Raw genomic sequence first — 17,030 nt, 5'->3', positions numbered from 1 at the left:
CCCCCAAGTGAAATTCCTTTGCGTCAAAACATTTCTTGGGCACTGTTGATAAATAATTATAAGCAGGATGGATCGTGTTATGCAAGTCCAGGCTGATAACTATGCTGAATACTCTTCCCAATGGACCTAGTATTGGCCTTTCAAAATGAAGCCTCTAGTTTTCTGTTTGTGTAATGTATTCACTGCTCATGGATTTGGGGACCTCTAAGCAGTGCAGCTGTCTGAGAATGCACTAGCTAGTCTGCTTGCATGGTATGGCATATCCTGGCTTGGGAAAACTTGAAACATTGGTTTAGCTTGCATCTGAAGAGCAGTATTTAATTCAGCCATAGCCTATTGCAGTTACCACCAAAATTGTCAGCGTGGCTTCTTGAAAACATTTATTTTTTGGTGCCAAGCAACTTCTCCAGGATTATTGGACAACAAAGGCCTTAGGAGAACTCAGAGAAGAACTTCCACCTTGCTCCAATTGAAGATCATTCAGATCCTGATTTTTTATTATTATTATTATTATTATTTTTAGTAAGAAGAAGATATTGAATTGACTCTGGTTCTGCCAGTGTTGCAAGTTAATTAGGCTTGGCATACTGGGGAAAGGCCATGAAAAACCGTCACTGTTTCGAGAAAGAGGAAGAAAAAGTTGAAATGTCAGTGATGAAAAAGCAAAAGCAGAATTCTTCCTGGCGTGCATACAAGCAAGAAGTACCAACAAGTATAACATAGTAAGTTCCATTTTGACAATGGTACATTTGTTAAGGGCTTGTCTAAATGGAAAGTTAGTGTGCAGTAAGCTAGGGTGTGAATTTACAGCACACCAGCTGCTCTGCACTAACTTTCTGGGTGGAGTCTTACTGAGCACTAAAAGTGCCCTCAAGCTGGTTAGGGTAGTACACTTTAAAGTGTATGAAGCTAAAGTTCACAAAGGCACTTTTAGGCCTGGTCTACACTGGAGGGGTCGCCAGGGGGTTGATGTGAGATACGCAACTTCAGCTACGGGAATAGCATAGCTGAAGTTGACGTATCTTATTTCAACTTACCTCCCGTCCTCACGGTGCAGGATCGATGGCCGCGGCTCCCTCATCGACTCTGCTACCACCGCTCACCCTGGTGGACTTCTGGAGTTGACGGGAGCGTGTTCGGGGATCGATATATCACGTCTAGATGAGACCCAATACATCGATCCCCAATACATCGATCGCTACCCGTCGATCTGGCAGGTAGTCTGGACGTACCCTCAGTGTCCACACAGGGAATTGGTGCAGAGCAGACAGTGCTGTAAATTCACACTTTCGCATGCACTGCACAAATTTCCCAGTGGTGACAAGCCCTAAGCCACGATGCTATGTTACACCTTTTTCAACCTGTGTTTTAGCCATGCAAGTCCATTGGCTGTCAGTTGAACTAACATAGCTCATGGGCTACATCCACATATGCCATGCTGAAAGCTTATCCAGTACCTGGCGAGAAGGAAATAATGTCATAGATGTGTCACACCATCAACAATGCTCTTGTGCTCCACAGGTGTTGCTGCTGCCAGTACAAAAAGAAACTGAATATAATCAAATATAAAGTTATATGGTGTTGTACTTATTTAAATCTTTTCTATATAAAATAAGGATTCAGGTTGTACCTCAATATAGCAACACCTCGAATATGAAAAAAATGGTGGCTTATTAGTTGACAGTGAATTCCCAGCTGTAATCATGGAATTAACGTGTGTTAGTCATTATTATTTTCTCCAAGCTATGCAGCTACCCACATTGGAGAATTTCATCTGATCACATGCTTCCCATAGAGAAAATGTTGTCATGGCATCATGTGCTATTGAGATCTGTGTGCACTTGGTCTGGGAATTAAATACCTTCGAAAAAAGTGAAAGAGTGGAACAGCCTATGACTAGCTAGAGGCTCAGAAGGCCAAATCCTCAGCTAGGGGAAGTCCGTGGAGCTGCAGTGATTTGTGCCAGCTGATGATCTGGTTCTGAGTTTAAGACCTATATCCAGGCCCTAGGCTGGGAAGAGAGTGCCCCATGTAGCTCTGTGCTAGCCCCCTTGCTGGTTCAGGAGCAGTACAAAGAGTCACCTCCATTCCTCCTCAGCTAGGAGGAAAGTCGTGAAGACTCAGGGCCTTGGAAATGGGCATGTGGAAGAAGAAGGGGGTGGGGAAATGTATCTTTGGGACTTTGAGAAACACGAAGGGAAAGCGAATGTGTTGCAGAAGCCACAAGGGATCTCCTGTGAGGGTGGGGAAAGCAGCCTGGTGCACTCGCTTCATCTTCACGTCCTGCTTTCCCTGGTGCCACTCTGGCAGTTTTTGCTGCTAATAGTAATAAGAATAATTAATAAGCAATGGTGCCTTTCAGTCAAGGATCTCGAAGCCTCCCAAAAACACCGTGATGCAGAACACTGTAATTCTTGACAGATGGCTGAAACCGAGCCACAGCGGCTCTGTCTACCCTGCCACTGGACACCCACGGCTGGCCCAAACCAGCTGATTCGGATTCATGGGGCTCAGGCTAAGGAGCTGTTAAACTGCAATATAGACATTCGGGCTCGGGCTCTGGGACCCTCCCCCCTCTCAGGGTCCTAGATGCTGGGGTCCAGCTCGAGCCCGAATAGCTACACCACAATTAAACAGCCCCTTAGCCCGAGCCCTGTGTCAGCCGTCACAGGCCAGCCACGGGTTTTTAAGTGCAGGGTAGACACATCCAGAGAGGTTAGTGTCTATGTTTTCAAGGGTCCGATCATGTTGAGCATCCCTCACGAGGCTCGTCGAGCCTGATTTTCAGAAGTACTGACCCCTCTGCAGTCCTCTTGTTCTTATTACTCCCTGAAAGAGAACATACAGCAAATTAACACTCCTGGACCTGCACGGCCAGCAGATACCCCCACAACAATCAGTGCCTATCCTGTCCCCGATGAGCATTTGCTTTGCTTTCCTTTTCCACCAGCTTTGATCAGAGTAAAATCCTCTGTCTGGAAGAAGAGCTGGAGCTGAGTCCCTTGCAGCTCCTGCAAGCGTTGTTCGCTAATCACAGCTCTCCCCAAGGGGAAGACCAAGGCAGGGAAGCAGAGAATAAAGACCAGTGGGTGAGACCCTGCAGAAAGTGCAGCCACCAGGAAGTCTGACTCGACAAGAGTTTCATAGAGCCCTGTCGGAACTGACTGGCTCCGAAATCTGCAACAACCAATCGGAGCTGCTTTTCAACAAGGTAACAAGGATTTGGGGTTAGATGGGTTATGAGTGCAAATAATTCCCATCCCAGCCAGTTAGCATTTCTAGCACGCAGGCTCCACAACATTTTGAAACACTCTTATTTTTCCTTGCATGTCACTCCACTTCCCATTAGGACTATTGCCTTTATGGCAGCTAGTCTTGTTACTGGCTACCTGAGACTTCAGCATTAACTGCTTCTCCACGGCCTTGCATCTTGTGGAGGTAAAACGCCACCACCAGACTGAGTGAAGTACCCCAATTTCATAGCATTTTACAATCACTTTGCAGAGGTGTATACATGCAGGGACCTGGAGAGTCACACCCAGATTGTGAGCTCATCATGTTCAGGGACCATCTCATCATATGTATGTACAGTGCCAAGCACGATGGGTTCCCCGGTGGAGTCTCTGAGTGCTACTGTAATACAAGCGATGAGTAATTTTAATAATCAAAGTGGAATTTGCTCACAAGAACTATGGAATCTGGTCATGCTACCTGTGACGTCACGTTGGCTTTTCCCCCCTCCATGTTTGTTTTTGAGGTTGACACCAGCTGCGATGGCCTTATTGACTGGAACAAGTTCTGCACATACCTGCTGCTCTATTACAAAGAAAGGGACCCCATGAAAGCCAAGAAGGCGATCTTCCTGGGCACGGAGCCCCTCCTCCGACACTGTGTGCAGAACAAGGTAAGTGGAGAGGGAGGGACATTGGGCAAAGGGGGTGGAGAAGCTGAACTGTAACTGGACAGGCTAGTGGCGTAACTGTTCTCTGGTGCTGCACGTAGTTCGCCAATATTCCTCTCTTCTTCAGCCGCATTTTTCCTTCACAAACAAAACATAAAAGGAATTAAAAACTTGAGCTTTACTTTTTTTTTCCCCCCAGCTTTATTGCAGTTTTCTTGAGGACATAGGCAGATGGCGGTTGGCAGAGTTTTCTGTCTAGCTGGAATTGTCTTCAGGGCAGCTTTTCTTTTTGAATTTCTAGTAAAAATAAAATAAAGGATTCCAGATTTGTTCAATTGACATGACAATAAAACAATTTTGGCCAGGCACTTAAATCTAGCGAGAGGTCACTTTATCAAATAAAGGGGCAGGGTCGTAATTTGCCTATTTCAGGATCAGTTGGGTTGAGCATTTCTCTTCAACTTTGAAGGTGTGCGGTTAGATTCTAGCCTTGTTTATAGCCACCATTGAACATAATGTGAAATGGAGAAGAGAGTGAGATCTGACCACTGGAGCAATATTTGTCTTGGTTTTTCAGCTGGCACCAACTACCAGAATATTGGCCATCTCTTCTCCACCGCCACTCTGGTTTGTAAGTGTCAGCAAAGGAGGAGTTCTTACTACCTGGGACAGCACTCTGCATATTCAGAAAATGTATGAGGTAAAGAGATTAGTAATAGCCTGGGGGTTAATGGAGTGACAGCTGAACACTTGGGAGTAATTTAGCATCCAGATTTCACTCCATAAATTGCTATCTCTAGGAGAGTTTAGCTTCTTTGCAATGAGGATTAGTGCTGGCTGGAATTTTACAGAGGAATGTTATCCAATGGAAATTGCAGTTTCCGCAAGAGTCAAATTTTCTGCAAGAAAATTTCAGTGTTGCCCACAAATTTCGATTTCCTATAGGGAAAATGGAAATAAAAGCTTTAGCTCCTTAGCTGCCTACCTGGAGGGATGCTGCAGATCTGGGGCTTCTAGGTTCCATGGTAGCTACCTGGCTGCATGACTTCCTGGGCAGCCAGCTCCCTGACTCCCCGAGATAGCCAACCGGAGAGTCAGGCAGCCCAGCCAGCTGCCCTCGGATCTAGGGGTCCTGGAAGTCCATGGGCCCTGCGGAGGAGCCAGAGAGCCTGGGAGCCGTTGTGAAATGAAACACTTTGTTTTTTCCCATAATGGGAAATTCCAAAATTCCTGCGTTTCATTCTGAATCTGAAGCAAATATTTTCCAAAGTGTCAGAATTTCCCTTTTGCAGGAAATTTTGAATTTAAACCCTCCCTAATGAGAATCCAGTACCTACCTTCATAAACCACTTCTTGTGGCTCCTAGTACTCCTTCCACCTGCCCTGGGGAAAATAAGGGGTTTGCATTGTTGTGTATCGTTAGATGCATTGCATCAACTAGCATTATATGTGGTCAGAGTGCCTGTCTGTTCATCTCTTCCTGTCGTCTGTTGGTGACTACTTAGATTGTAAGCTCTTTGGGAGTGTATACAGCACCTAGCACAATAGGGCCCGGGTCCATGACTCCTAATGCTACTGCAGTACAGATCAATAATAATGCACATGTGTGGGAAGCTAGGATTAGCAGGGTACCTTCATTTTCCAAGCAGTGTGGTCCTGGCACTGGCAGGTGCTGCTGAGAAATTCCTGCCAAGTGCTGAGTGCCTTCAGTGGGAGATGAAAAATACGCAGCTCCTTGCAGAATTCAGGCACATTAACTTCATCTAGGAATGACTGTTTCATGCTGAAGGTGGCACCAGTGCATTTCTTCTGAGAGAGCTTCCAGTCGTTTGAGTTCTCCTTTGCTGCTTGTTTTCTAACAGATTGCAGCAGCAGATCCCAAAGGCTCTCAAGCAGAAAAAAGAAGATTGAAATCCTGGACCACAGATGCTGCATACATGGCAAATGTCCACAAAATCACAGTAGCCACCACCTGCAGGGATATTCACTTTTTTGATGTGTCCACGGCAAACCTTTTTGAAGAGTTTCATTTATTTGGTACAAGTTAGGGTTTTACTAATAGGAGGGGCCCCTGTTCATGTTCCCAGATTCAATTCTGAGGTTTGGGTACAGTCTAAATCAGGCTTCTGATTTCCAGCATTGCTTCCTGGGGAGAAAACACTAGGCTGTTCACACAGAAACCTGGGTATTTTGGAGAGCACCAAATCAAATAAAAGTACAGTCTCTGAGGTCTCTGTTCTTGTTCTCTCCTGCTGCTTAACGAAGTTGGCCAAAGGCAGGTAGCTAGCGCCATGCAGTTTGGGAATGGTGCAGCAGATGGGGAGCTGGAGTTTCAGAACCAGACCCCAACACACACTAGTAGGTCAGATGTGGAGGGGATGGATTCCTATAGATGTATAGGTATCAAAGCTTTAATTAAAGGCTGGAAGTATCACCCTTACTGAAGTCAGTGGACAAAATTCTGTTCACACTGGTACTGGCATAAATCCAGATTGGCTCCATTGGGTGCAGTGAGGTCAAACTGAATTTACACTAGTGAAAGCAGCTTGTGGCCCGTGGGATTACCTGAGAGATAAATCAGCAGAACGTGGTTTTGGTCAGATCCTCACCTGGCATTAGTTAGCATAGCTTCACAGCTATTCCAATTTGACATCATGTGAGGAGCGGGCCCTGTATGTGTAGTGGATCTGACTCTGCGCTGTTTTGCAGCTTGTGCGGCTAGTGGAAGTGATGTGCTTCCATTCTCACCTGGTAGCAATTACCTCCTGCAATGGAGAAACAGGCCCAATGAACCTTATTAAATAAATCAGAGGGGTAGCCATGTTAGTCTGGGTCTGTAAAAAGCAACAATGAGTCTCGTGGCATCTCATAGACTAACAGACGTATTGGAGCATGAGCTTTCAATACCCACTTCATCAGATGCATGTAAATATCCACGAAGTGGGTATTCACCCATGAAAGCTTATGCTTCAATATGTCTGTTAGTCTGCAAAGTGCCACAAGACTCTGTTGCTTTTTATTTAAATAAATGACAGTACAGCAACTGCTGGAGGTGAGAGAATGCAAGAAGTGATTAGAGACAGGCCGAGCTGCTAAATTCAGATTCATATCTGAATTTCACGCACTTCAGTGAGTATTTGTGCCCAGGGTTTTGGTTCATGTCTGTCTCTAGTGATGATTCTGTTGATGGTTATAAGAGTGTGTAGGAGATCATAAAAATAGATATAGGTAGTGGAAACTAGATATCATTCTGGCCTCAATATTTTCAAGCATACCCAAGGAATTTACACTGTTCCCTGCCATTAACAGTGATGAGTTCTATGCATCTCTGTCCCCTCCCACTGCTTTGAGAGAATAGGATCCATTTCTATGAATCACATGGAAAATGGATATTGAGGAAGTGGCATAGAAAAAAAAATGAATAATTCTAATACTCCATTTCTCTTTCTATCCCTCCAGCTCTGAAAAATGTTCCAACATCATTGTACTACTGGTATAATGCAAAGGTACAGTGGCACAGCATTTCGTGTTCCCAATATGTGCTCATAAAGTTATCTGTAACCTTTATTGTTTATCCCCAACAAGTAAAAATATTTATGCCCATTTGTGCCAAGCTATAACTCTTTGAGGTAAGGTCACAATTTAGGATTGTCTTATATTTCAGACACAAGAACCCATCCTGACTCAGGTCACAAAGATTGTTTGCTACCATTCTCTTGTGAGTGACTAACAAGCCAGTCAGGATTCATGGCTTTTCAAGGAAAAGTTAATTATTACTTGAAGGAATAACAAGAGTGCTCTCAGATTGGAAACTAGGATTTATTTAGGAAGCTTTTCTAGCTCTAATCTACTTGGGAACAGAGGATTTGCAGAGCAGATAAGAACCTTCCCCATCAAATTCAATCTCCTTCTTGTAGCAGAGGTGGGCACCTGATGTTTCAGGGAAAGGCAAAACTGCCCCATTTCACCAATTGTGTACTTAGCCAGTTGTGCAGTGGGGTTTGTAGGGAGACATACAATGTTGTATAGAAGGGTAACAGAATCAATGTGTTTATAAAGGGAACAGAACCAATACTGCTTGTACAGGAGATAAAGTTGGTTCCAATTCATACCCTGTGTCAGGACGTTTAATTGCTATCAGCTGTCTGTGCTGGATGGGGCAAATCTTGCTTCTCTGCAGTGTGTGAGGTCAGGACCTTGACACAGTAACCTAAAGTTGTGCTGCTACCTTAGTCCAGGGTCAGGATTTGGGGAGAGGGCACAGGTAGGAACCTACTATACTGCACAAAGCCCAACTCTTGGGGAGAAGGGGCACACTGTGTGGCCACATGTGGTGAGTTTGGGGCATGGCACAGGTGTGTTTGGGATGGATCCAGGAGGTGGATGCACAGGCAGCATGAGGGGTGCTGTATCAGAGCTCCCTGCAGAGTTCCCCGAGACACACACAGCACCCTACTAGAGCCATGGGTCGATTCCCTGGCTTTGGGCCAAGGGAATGTAGCAGGGTTTTCAGCAGTGACTCAAGCACAATTACATTCATTGTATGTTTAATCAGCTGTTAACCATGCAAAGATAGAGCATAAAGGGAACATCATCAGCTTCCCGCGCCCCCCAGGCAAATCCCAGCTCCTCCCTCCTCCTCTGTGTTTTTGTTTCCCTTCCAGTCCTTAGGGAGTCGCTCCTTGCTGTTCTGGGGAGATGACCACGGTGGGGTTCACCTGCTCTGGCTGCTGCACCCTCATTTGGGCGTCTTTGAAAAGCCCTTCACAGATCAGTCGGGGCCGCAAAGGATCTTCCTGCAGGTGGGGGCAGAAAGGCGTCTTCCAGAATGCTGCTAACCTTCTAATGGTGCTAAGCAGCCCTCCTTTGTTACTGCTCTTCCTGGCCTCCTTTCGGAGGCCCTAGAAAACAGAACCTAGGCTGGGAAAGATGGTCCAGTTTAGGTAAGGTTTAGCTACAACAGCCCAGTAGATGCCACTATCTTCTCCCCATCAGCCCAGCTATGTCAGGCAAGAAGTCACAAACTTTCACCTCATGCTGCCCTGTTCTCTTTATCTGGAAGAATCCCAGTTTAGAGCAGTTAGCTGATAGCAACATGTATGGAGCACAGGCTTTATAGCCGCTATGGGGTACCAAATGCTTCCCCTTCTCCCCAGGCTCTCCCTTTAGGTCCAGAAAGGACTGGACCAAGCATTATTCTAATGCAGGGCTTCACTAGTACCACTGACCTATATCCCAGGTGATACAGGGATTGGGACTTAACCTGCACAGCCGACACAATTCTGGGTACTGCCTCGATCAGCCCTCAAGTCTACCAGGTTGTTTTTAACTCCTCTACTAATGACCTTCCCCCCCCACACACACACACACACCATTGTTCTCAGATTGGCTCAGCTCTCAGATGATGACTAAGCCAAACACTGTAGAAATTTCACCACTTCAGGTCAAGACAAACCTTAAGTCCCAACTGAGCCAGGAGCCAAGCCCAGCTGTCCTCAGCCAGACAGAGAAGTCATCCTGTAGCAGGATGTTTGTGGGCAGGATGAGGAGGATAAACAGGGAATCTTCTCAGTTAAGCAGGCTTCCCAAGGGCCCTCTAAATCCCCGGGCCTCACTGAACGCTCAGCATTAATCTCACATATCAACTTCTACAAATAATGGAAGGATGGGGGAATTCAGTGCTTGTGAAATATTCATTTCTACAGAGGTGGGCAGGAGTTGCTACAAAAAGTTCTTTTTAAAAAAGAAAAAAGAAAATATTTCCCTTTGAAATGAGAGAGCTGCCCAAGGTAAATTCACATATAGTCAAAGGAAATAGCCTTGGATCCTGCTCTGGGCTGAGATAAAAGGTCAAGGCTGCAAGAGTCCACAAAGTAGCAGCATTCAGACTGTAAAACACCTTCACCGCCCTAGGTTCATATCAAAGAATTTGAGGCTGTAGTAGCTTCCCAAGCATGTGAGCAGAGTTTCTTGCTGCTGTTCTCGGTTATAAATAGAAACATAGTGGGTTATTTTTAGAGCTTGGTGAGTGGGGGTGGAGGGAACTAGAGAAATCCTTGCAAAGAAACTGTTTTCAAGTTGAGGCAAACATCACGGGTTTGTGTCTGGGGGACAAGAATGTAACAGCTGTGCATTGCCATTCAGAATTGTCCCAAACCAACCCCTTAATGCCCTAAGCCGGGGGATATTTGGTTCTGAACTGTGCATCTCAGGCTCAATTTTAATCCCATCATCAAGTCTTTAGTCACACTGCCAGGGGACAAAATAGTCTGCTGGATTGGCATGGCATCATAAACATCATTGCATTAAGCCCAGGGTTCACCAAACTTCACTGCTAAAACCCCACATCTCTTGGTATTCCAGCCCCTCTATGCTTCTCCCTCTCTGTGGGCATGCTACCTCCATTTGTATTATGATGGGTAATTGGCAGGTGAACCAGCCTTGTGACATTTCTGTCCCTTGTTTTCCCCTAGGAAATTAAAGAGCACAGTAAGCTCTTGCAATATCAAACCATCCCACAGGTGCACGAGGAAGCTGTTTCCCAAATCCAGTATGTAGCAGAGGGAGAACTCATCATCACATCCTCAGGCAGTCCCCAGACCTCTGTGGTGATCATGGATGTTCTCAGAAAGAGAAAAGTTTACACCTGGAAAATCAAGAAGGTAGCCCCACTCCCCGCCCTCTGGCCAATGTTTTTACTCCAGCATCAGGCAAAAGGAACACAGTCATGTCTACTTCATAACATTATATTCCTGTTTTTATACTCACCAGAGTTTCACTCTTCTTATTTCTTTCAGGTACTTATCTGCCCCCCCTTTATCCTAGTATCTGAGCACCTCACAATCTTTAATGTATTTATCCTCACAACACCCCTGTGAAGTAGGTCAGGGCTATTAACTCCAATGTACAGATGGGGAACTGAGGTACAGAAAGACTAAGGCCTAGATCCACAAAGAAACATGGAGTTGCAAGGAAAGCGGGATTGGAGCAGAGGGGCTGGACCCTATGTCTCCCACTGCCCATGTTGGTGCCTGACCCACCAGGCTACAGAGTCATTTCCACTATCTCTTTCTGGCCCACTCACTTTAATTATTTGTCCACAGTGGAACAGCTTCAACAGGAGAATCTGAAGGAGACACATGTCAAAATAGCCCATAGCTCAGTGGCTGGAGCATGTTTCTGAGAGAGGTGAGAAATCCAGGTTCAATTCCTTTCTCCCTCTCAAGCAGAGGGGTGAATTGAACCTGGGTCTCCCGCATCCTAGGTGAGCGCTTTAACCACTGGGATAAAACTTAGAAGAGGAACGCCACTACCCCCACCAGAGTTTGAAAGGGACCCAATCCACTAGCATGCTCAGAGGTGACCTACCGGATTGGGCCCCATGAAATAGGCAAGCAAATGCCCCAGTTCGTGGATCACTCTGGGATTTAGGCAGGAGATCGGCGTTTATATGCCTAGAGTGGGGCAGCAGTGTGCATGCTCTGAGTCAGAAACACAGGAGCCAAGGAAACCTTTACCCAAAAACCATAGGTGCCAAGTGACTTTAGACACCTGCAGGGGTCAGCAGGAGTTGTGTGGATCACACTGGAGCCAGGCAACTTTGTAGATCCCACCCAAGGCCACACAGGAAGTCTATAACAGAACAGGGGACTGAATCTGGGTCTCTCCAGCCCCTGGCTAGTATCCTCACCACAGGATCCTCCTTCCTTTCTACAGGGTTGCAAATTAGTCAGTCTTTTCCTGTTCTTTTTCACTAGGCAAAAGACATGTATTCTCTCTGCGTTTACTCCCAGAGGGGAATAGGGTGACCAGATGTCCCGATTTTATAGGGACAGTCCCAATATTTGGGGCTTTGTCTTATGTAGGTGTCAATTACCCCCCACCTTCTGTCCCAATTTTTCACCCTTGCTCTCTGGTCACCCTAGGGGGGGAACGAGGAGGCGAGAAGTCCCAGGCAGATTCCCCTGCTCCCAGCAGGGAATGGGAAGCAGGGGGGCAGGAGGAGCAGCCTGCCAGGTGCCCAGGAGCCTGACCGGGCTCTCAGCACACACTGTCCCTTTTAAGTAAGTGAAAGCGCAGCTGGTGAGCACGTGCAAGGAAGGCAGTGTGGACGTGCATCACCACGATAATTACTGGGGTGGTTATAAGTCAACCTAATATACGTCAACCCTAAGTCTTTGTGGGATATTCCCTAAAGATGCAGATAGGCATCTAGTTGGATTTTCAAAAGCACCTAAGCGGGTTTAGGTGCCTAACCTGCTCCCATTGATTTCAATGGGAGTTATGCTGTTCTAATTCATATGAAAAAAGATAGCAATTATATTTTACTAGCTAACATTTCTATTTTTACAATAAAAGCAAGAGCATAGATAGACTCTGCAAAGCTTAATGAAATTCAGGAAAAATAGAATTTGAAACCAAATCTTTGGAAGCATCTAAATGAGTTCCCTTCAGTTCATTGTGGTTTTGCAATTGGGTAGTTAAAAAAAACTTAGCAGCGCTGAAATCAAAACAGATCTTTTCCGCTTCCTGGTCTACAATCACAGAAAAATGTAGGCATGGAAAGAAAGAATTGGAGCCCTCCCATCCGGACAGAAATTCTAATTGCAAAGTGCAAAGGTTTCCTCTGTGTGTCTGAGTAGATTCTGCAAGACGAGGGGGAAAGTGCATTTTTTTAATCATAATAGTTAAGAGCGTCTTTGTGACCGTAAATTATTCTCAGAACACTTTCTTTATCAATCCGGGATACAAAAGTAACGACGTCTGATATCTGACTCACAAAGCTGAAGTATGAAAAGGGGAAAAAAACCCACTATTCCTGAGAGCTTGTCTACAAAGTGCGGTGATGTGCTCTACAGGGGTGTGATTTCTAAAGTACACTCACAGGCTGCATGTTAATTGATCCTGGTAGACCCTGCTGGTGTGCACTAAAGCTTCCCTAGTGTGTTTTAACATTGTCCTGAGGCCAGATCTACAGAATTACTTTGCTATAACTATGTCCTTCAGGAGTGTGAAAAATCCACACCACTGAGCAGCATAGTTACACTGACCTAACCACCACCCAGCACCACTCTGCCCCCATGTAGACAGCTCTGTGTTGGTGGGAGAACTTCTCCTGCTGGCATAGCTGCCATCTCTCAGGGAGGTGGATTAACTACATCAATGGGAGAGCTCTCTCCCATTAGCATAGAGCATCCTCACCTAAGCACTACAGCTGAGCCGATGCAGAGTTTTAAGTGTAGATGATCCCTGAGTCTTTTCCTAGTTGGACCTCTCTGCCCTGCACAGCCTCATTCCACAGACACTCTGCATAGACTGTACAAACATTTTCAAAGAACTTCTTGGGATTTTTTCCTATTTTTTCTAGGGGGTAAAATGCTTGGACTACTGCAAATCCCTGAATCTGTTGGTTACCGGAGGGGTGGATCACGCTGTGCAGCTCTGGAACCGATATGTCACTAGCTGGCCAGTTACTACCTTTCAGGGATATCGTACTGCCATTCTGGCAGTTGCCATCTATGAGCCCTGAGGACACGTGTTCAGCTATTCCAAGGACTCGGTTTGTCAGATTTGTGCTAGGCTTTAGCCAGCACTCATCCTTTAATAGTAATGTTCACTCCTCCTTCTCTTGTGCAATATGCACCATGCCAGAGGGACATTTGATATGTTACTGGATCAGTGTTTGGGTAGAAGACCTCCAAAGAGTATTGAGGTGTTGCAGCAGGTGGTGTGGGGATTCAGTAGGGGGCGCTCTTCCATCTGAGTCATGACTGTCAAAAGCCTGATTCAGCACAAAGTTAATGGCACTGCCAGAGAGGCCAGCTTTTGAGTGGGTTGTAAAACAAAAGCACTCCCATCCATTTTGTGGTCCTGAGAGATTCTAAGACATTTTTCATAAGAACAGGCATTTTGACACCAGTGCTGCTGTCGCATTTCAACTCATTCTGCCTCCCAAAATTCCTCCAGCAGTTTCAATTGGATACTGAAGTGTACTGCTCCAGTATACCATTCTTTATTTCCTGTGCTACAAAGCTGCCAGGTTTCACTCCATAGGTGGATAAAGCAATTTCCATATATTCCTCACCTACCTTATCAGGGCATTGTGAGGCTTTATTAACTAATCGTTCTTTGTAAAGTGATTTGAGATCCTGGGCTGAAAGACATGATGGGCATTCACTGTATTCTGATGCCAGTGCCAAAGCCTATGGAAAGCCTACCTGTAGCTTTGGGCAAGGAATGAATGCGCAGCTGTTTTTGAGGCAATAGATGTTTCTTTTATTGCCTCTTGCCTTTTGAAGAGGTTATTACAGTATTTAGATTTTTTTTTTAGAGTTTTCCAGGTAATTAAAAGAGGGAGAGAAATTTCTCAGCAATTATAGCAATTAATAATTTTAAGCCAAATAAGTGCTTAAAAAATACATGCACCTTCCCTGCAGGTTGGTAGTTGGACTAGATAAAAGTAAATATGATTATATTCTGCCATTTCCCTAAGAATCAGTGCTAGCAAGAAAGTCCTTTTTTAGTGGTAAGTGTATGGGACTATGAAACAGAGCATGTAATACTTGTCTCCCCTTCTAAAGGCATCATGCGGATAAAAACATTAATCCAGCATTAGAGCTGTTAGACATTTTTCGGTCTAATTGTCTTTTTAATGCAAATTCAGTGACTCTGAAACATTTTGCGACATGGTGCTGGTTTCATGGACTTGTTTGTTTTGAAAAAAATATCAGAAAAAAATTAAAATGCTTCACTTTGACATTTTCAGAATGAAACGTTTTAATGTTTTGGGTTTGAAATACCTTTGTGTTTCAAAATGCTTTTTCATTTTGTTTTTTAAAAAATCCCCAAATCTTTTTAAATGATCATAAGACCAACAAAATGTCAAAAAGTTTTTTTTGACCCAAAATCTTTTTCTTTTTTTTACATTTTGATTTGTTGAAAATTGCAAAACTTTTAGTTTTCAGTTCGACCTGGAACAATTTCTTTTTACTTTTGAAATTGCTAGCAAACCAAAAGCCATTCTTCGTCCTGCTCTACTAATGATTATGAAGCACTTTGAAAAGTGTTTGTGCATTATATTGTAACTGGCTTCACTTCAGCAATGCCCTTAACTCTGCCAGAAAATGGTGTGTGAAAGGAAGTACATAAGGTGATGAGCTAAGACATCACAAAGCATGAGCACGTCACCCCATGGTAAATAGAGAAGATCTTCCTGAGCCACAAAATTTGGGAGTATGCAGAGCCACTAGTAGCCTCCTCTAGCAAACATGTAAATAAATCCCAGCTTCTCTCTCTCTCTTTCTCAGGTCCTGAAAGTATGGGATATTTTCTCACAAGTTTGTCTGCAGACACTGGCACTCAAGTTCCCATGTGTCCAGCCAGAACAAACACTAGAACAGGGGGATTTTCCCTTCTTGCTCATCCAGCAGTCTCCCCACCTCCTCTTAGTCTCCTGTGCTGATTACATTGGATTCTTGAAGCTCCCGCATGTCAGGCCTAAGGAAGAAATGCTGGCTACCCATGATGCACCATTATGTGGTGCTCTGTACAACACCTTCTTCCGCCAGGTCAGCACTTCTGATAACTTTATTGATCAGAGCTTTCTGGTCAGGTTGGACTTAAAGCACAACATTTGGATATGAATGCAGAGTTTAAACCCCTTTGTGTGTTTGCATATAAGATACTCATTTGGCCCACTGTAGAAATGGGGGCAACTGAGAAAATCAGATATAGATTTTGAATAGTTTTGGGGGTGTTTGGATCTGGAAGTTTGGTTCAGACCCATCTCTAGTTTCTATGCTAGATTTGCAAGAGAAACCAGTTCCAGGAAAGTGATTGTAAAAACATCATTATGGACCTCTGTATTTCTTCTCTCCATGTGACTTTCCCAGTCCAGTTTATGAAATTATGAGTAAAAAGCTGGCTTTCCCACTTACCAGAGGCACATGCTCCACCGGCCATTTGAAAATCCAGTTGGGACACATTTTTAGATGTGCTCATGCACCTTTTCACGCTTTCTACTTGTGCTGCACAAATCCTAATGCAAGCACTCAAACTCTGATTTGCACATCCGTAGAAAAGTAAGTGTGTGTGTGTGTGTGTGTGCTGCACATGCATTTATGTCTCTGGGAGTCAGTTAAGAGTCTGCAGGTGCAAAGGGATGTGGGAAAAAGTACACGGGTACATTTGCAAATCTGATCCATTGCCTCAAGCATCATCGCCAAGTACTACAGATCTGCAGTTACAGTGTGCAAGACAGAAAAGAACCCAGCTTTCCCTTTCAAATGCACTGGCCAGAGAGGTGCGGGCAGCCTTGTTGCTACAACAGTGGCTGAGGAGTGTGTGTAACCCACACACCTCCTGGGTATGGTGTTCTGTCCCATCTAGTGACACTGAGATGACTTAGAGAGAGATCAAATGAGCCTGCTCTACAGCCTTAGCTGTCGCTGTAGCAAAGGCTTTTAGCTCATACTGTAGAGCTCATGCATTAAGCTCCAGAGGTCCCCGGTTTGATCCTGCCTGCCGACAACCGGGGTCTGTCAACGTTACACAAGCAGCTCGGGCCACTCCCCAGCCTAATGGGAGGATTCCTTTCCATTAATCCCCACACAGATCTCCACCCTTTCAGGCTGCGTGCTGATCCCAGGATTTTAAAGCGCTCGCTGTGGACTGAATGCTGAAATCCTTATTTGGTTTTCGCTCAGGCAAAGCTCAGTGACTGGGTCTCAGCCTCAGTTGGCTCCTAGAGAGCTTAGGATAGATTAAATGCCTAAGAAATTCTTTAGGACTTTTCCCTAAGGGCTTAGTGGCGACCTGGGGCTGCTCCTGCTGGCCACAGGCATTGTCCCAAAGTGGGAAGAAGTGGGGACCAGGCACCAGAGCAGATCCAGTGCACAGATGGGACTAGGCCGCTCACGCTGGAATGGTGCTGCTCTGAAACCCCCATAAGGCAGGGCTGTGCTTTACAGAGACAATAGAGGAATTAGGTGTGGAAGGTGCTTTAATATAGGTCAAACACATCCAATCCCTGCACCAGGCAGGGATTCCTCCTCCACCCCATTACCCTCTGGAGAGGTGTATTTGTGATGACCAGACTCTTCAGAGCTTGATTGAGATGTGCTACAAGGTC

The 17,030-nt window shown here is 45.2% G+C and overlaps 1 protein-coding gene across 1 annotated transcript in view; it reads left to right on the top strand.

The window, feature by feature from the left end:
• Positions 1 to 600: 600 nt before the first annotated feature.
• The window catches only part of LOC115635649 (WD repeat-containing protein on Y chromosome-like), a 52,992-nt gene continuing 36,562 nt past the window's right edge, over positions 601 to 17,030 (top strand). Inside the window, 11 exon segments of the mRNA XM_030534709.1 lie at positions 601 to 722; positions 2,951 to 3,105; positions 3,108 to 3,211; positions 3,758 to 3,904; positions 4,479 to 4,601; positions 5,764 to 5,938; positions 7,361 to 7,407; positions 8,566 to 8,703; positions 10,375 to 10,563; positions 13,269 to 13,460; positions 15,208 to 15,468. Of these exon segments, the coding sequence (XP_030390569.1) occupies positions 601 to 722; positions 2,951 to 3,105; positions 3,108 to 3,211; positions 3,758 to 3,904; positions 4,479 to 4,601; positions 5,764 to 5,938; positions 7,361 to 7,407; positions 8,566 to 8,703; positions 10,375 to 10,563; positions 13,269 to 13,460; positions 15,208 to 15,468 (1,653 nt within the window).

Source organism: Gopherus evgoodei, chromosome 15, assembly GCF_007399415.2.
Source record: "Gopherus evgoodei ecotype Sinaloan lineage chromosome 15, rGopEvg1_v1.p, whole genome shotgun sequence".
In the NCBI taxonomy this organism is placed as follows: Eukaryota; Metazoa; Chordata; order Testudines; family Testudinidae; genus Gopherus; species Gopherus evgoodei.
This window is presented reverse-complemented; position numbering and strand designations above follow the sequence as displayed.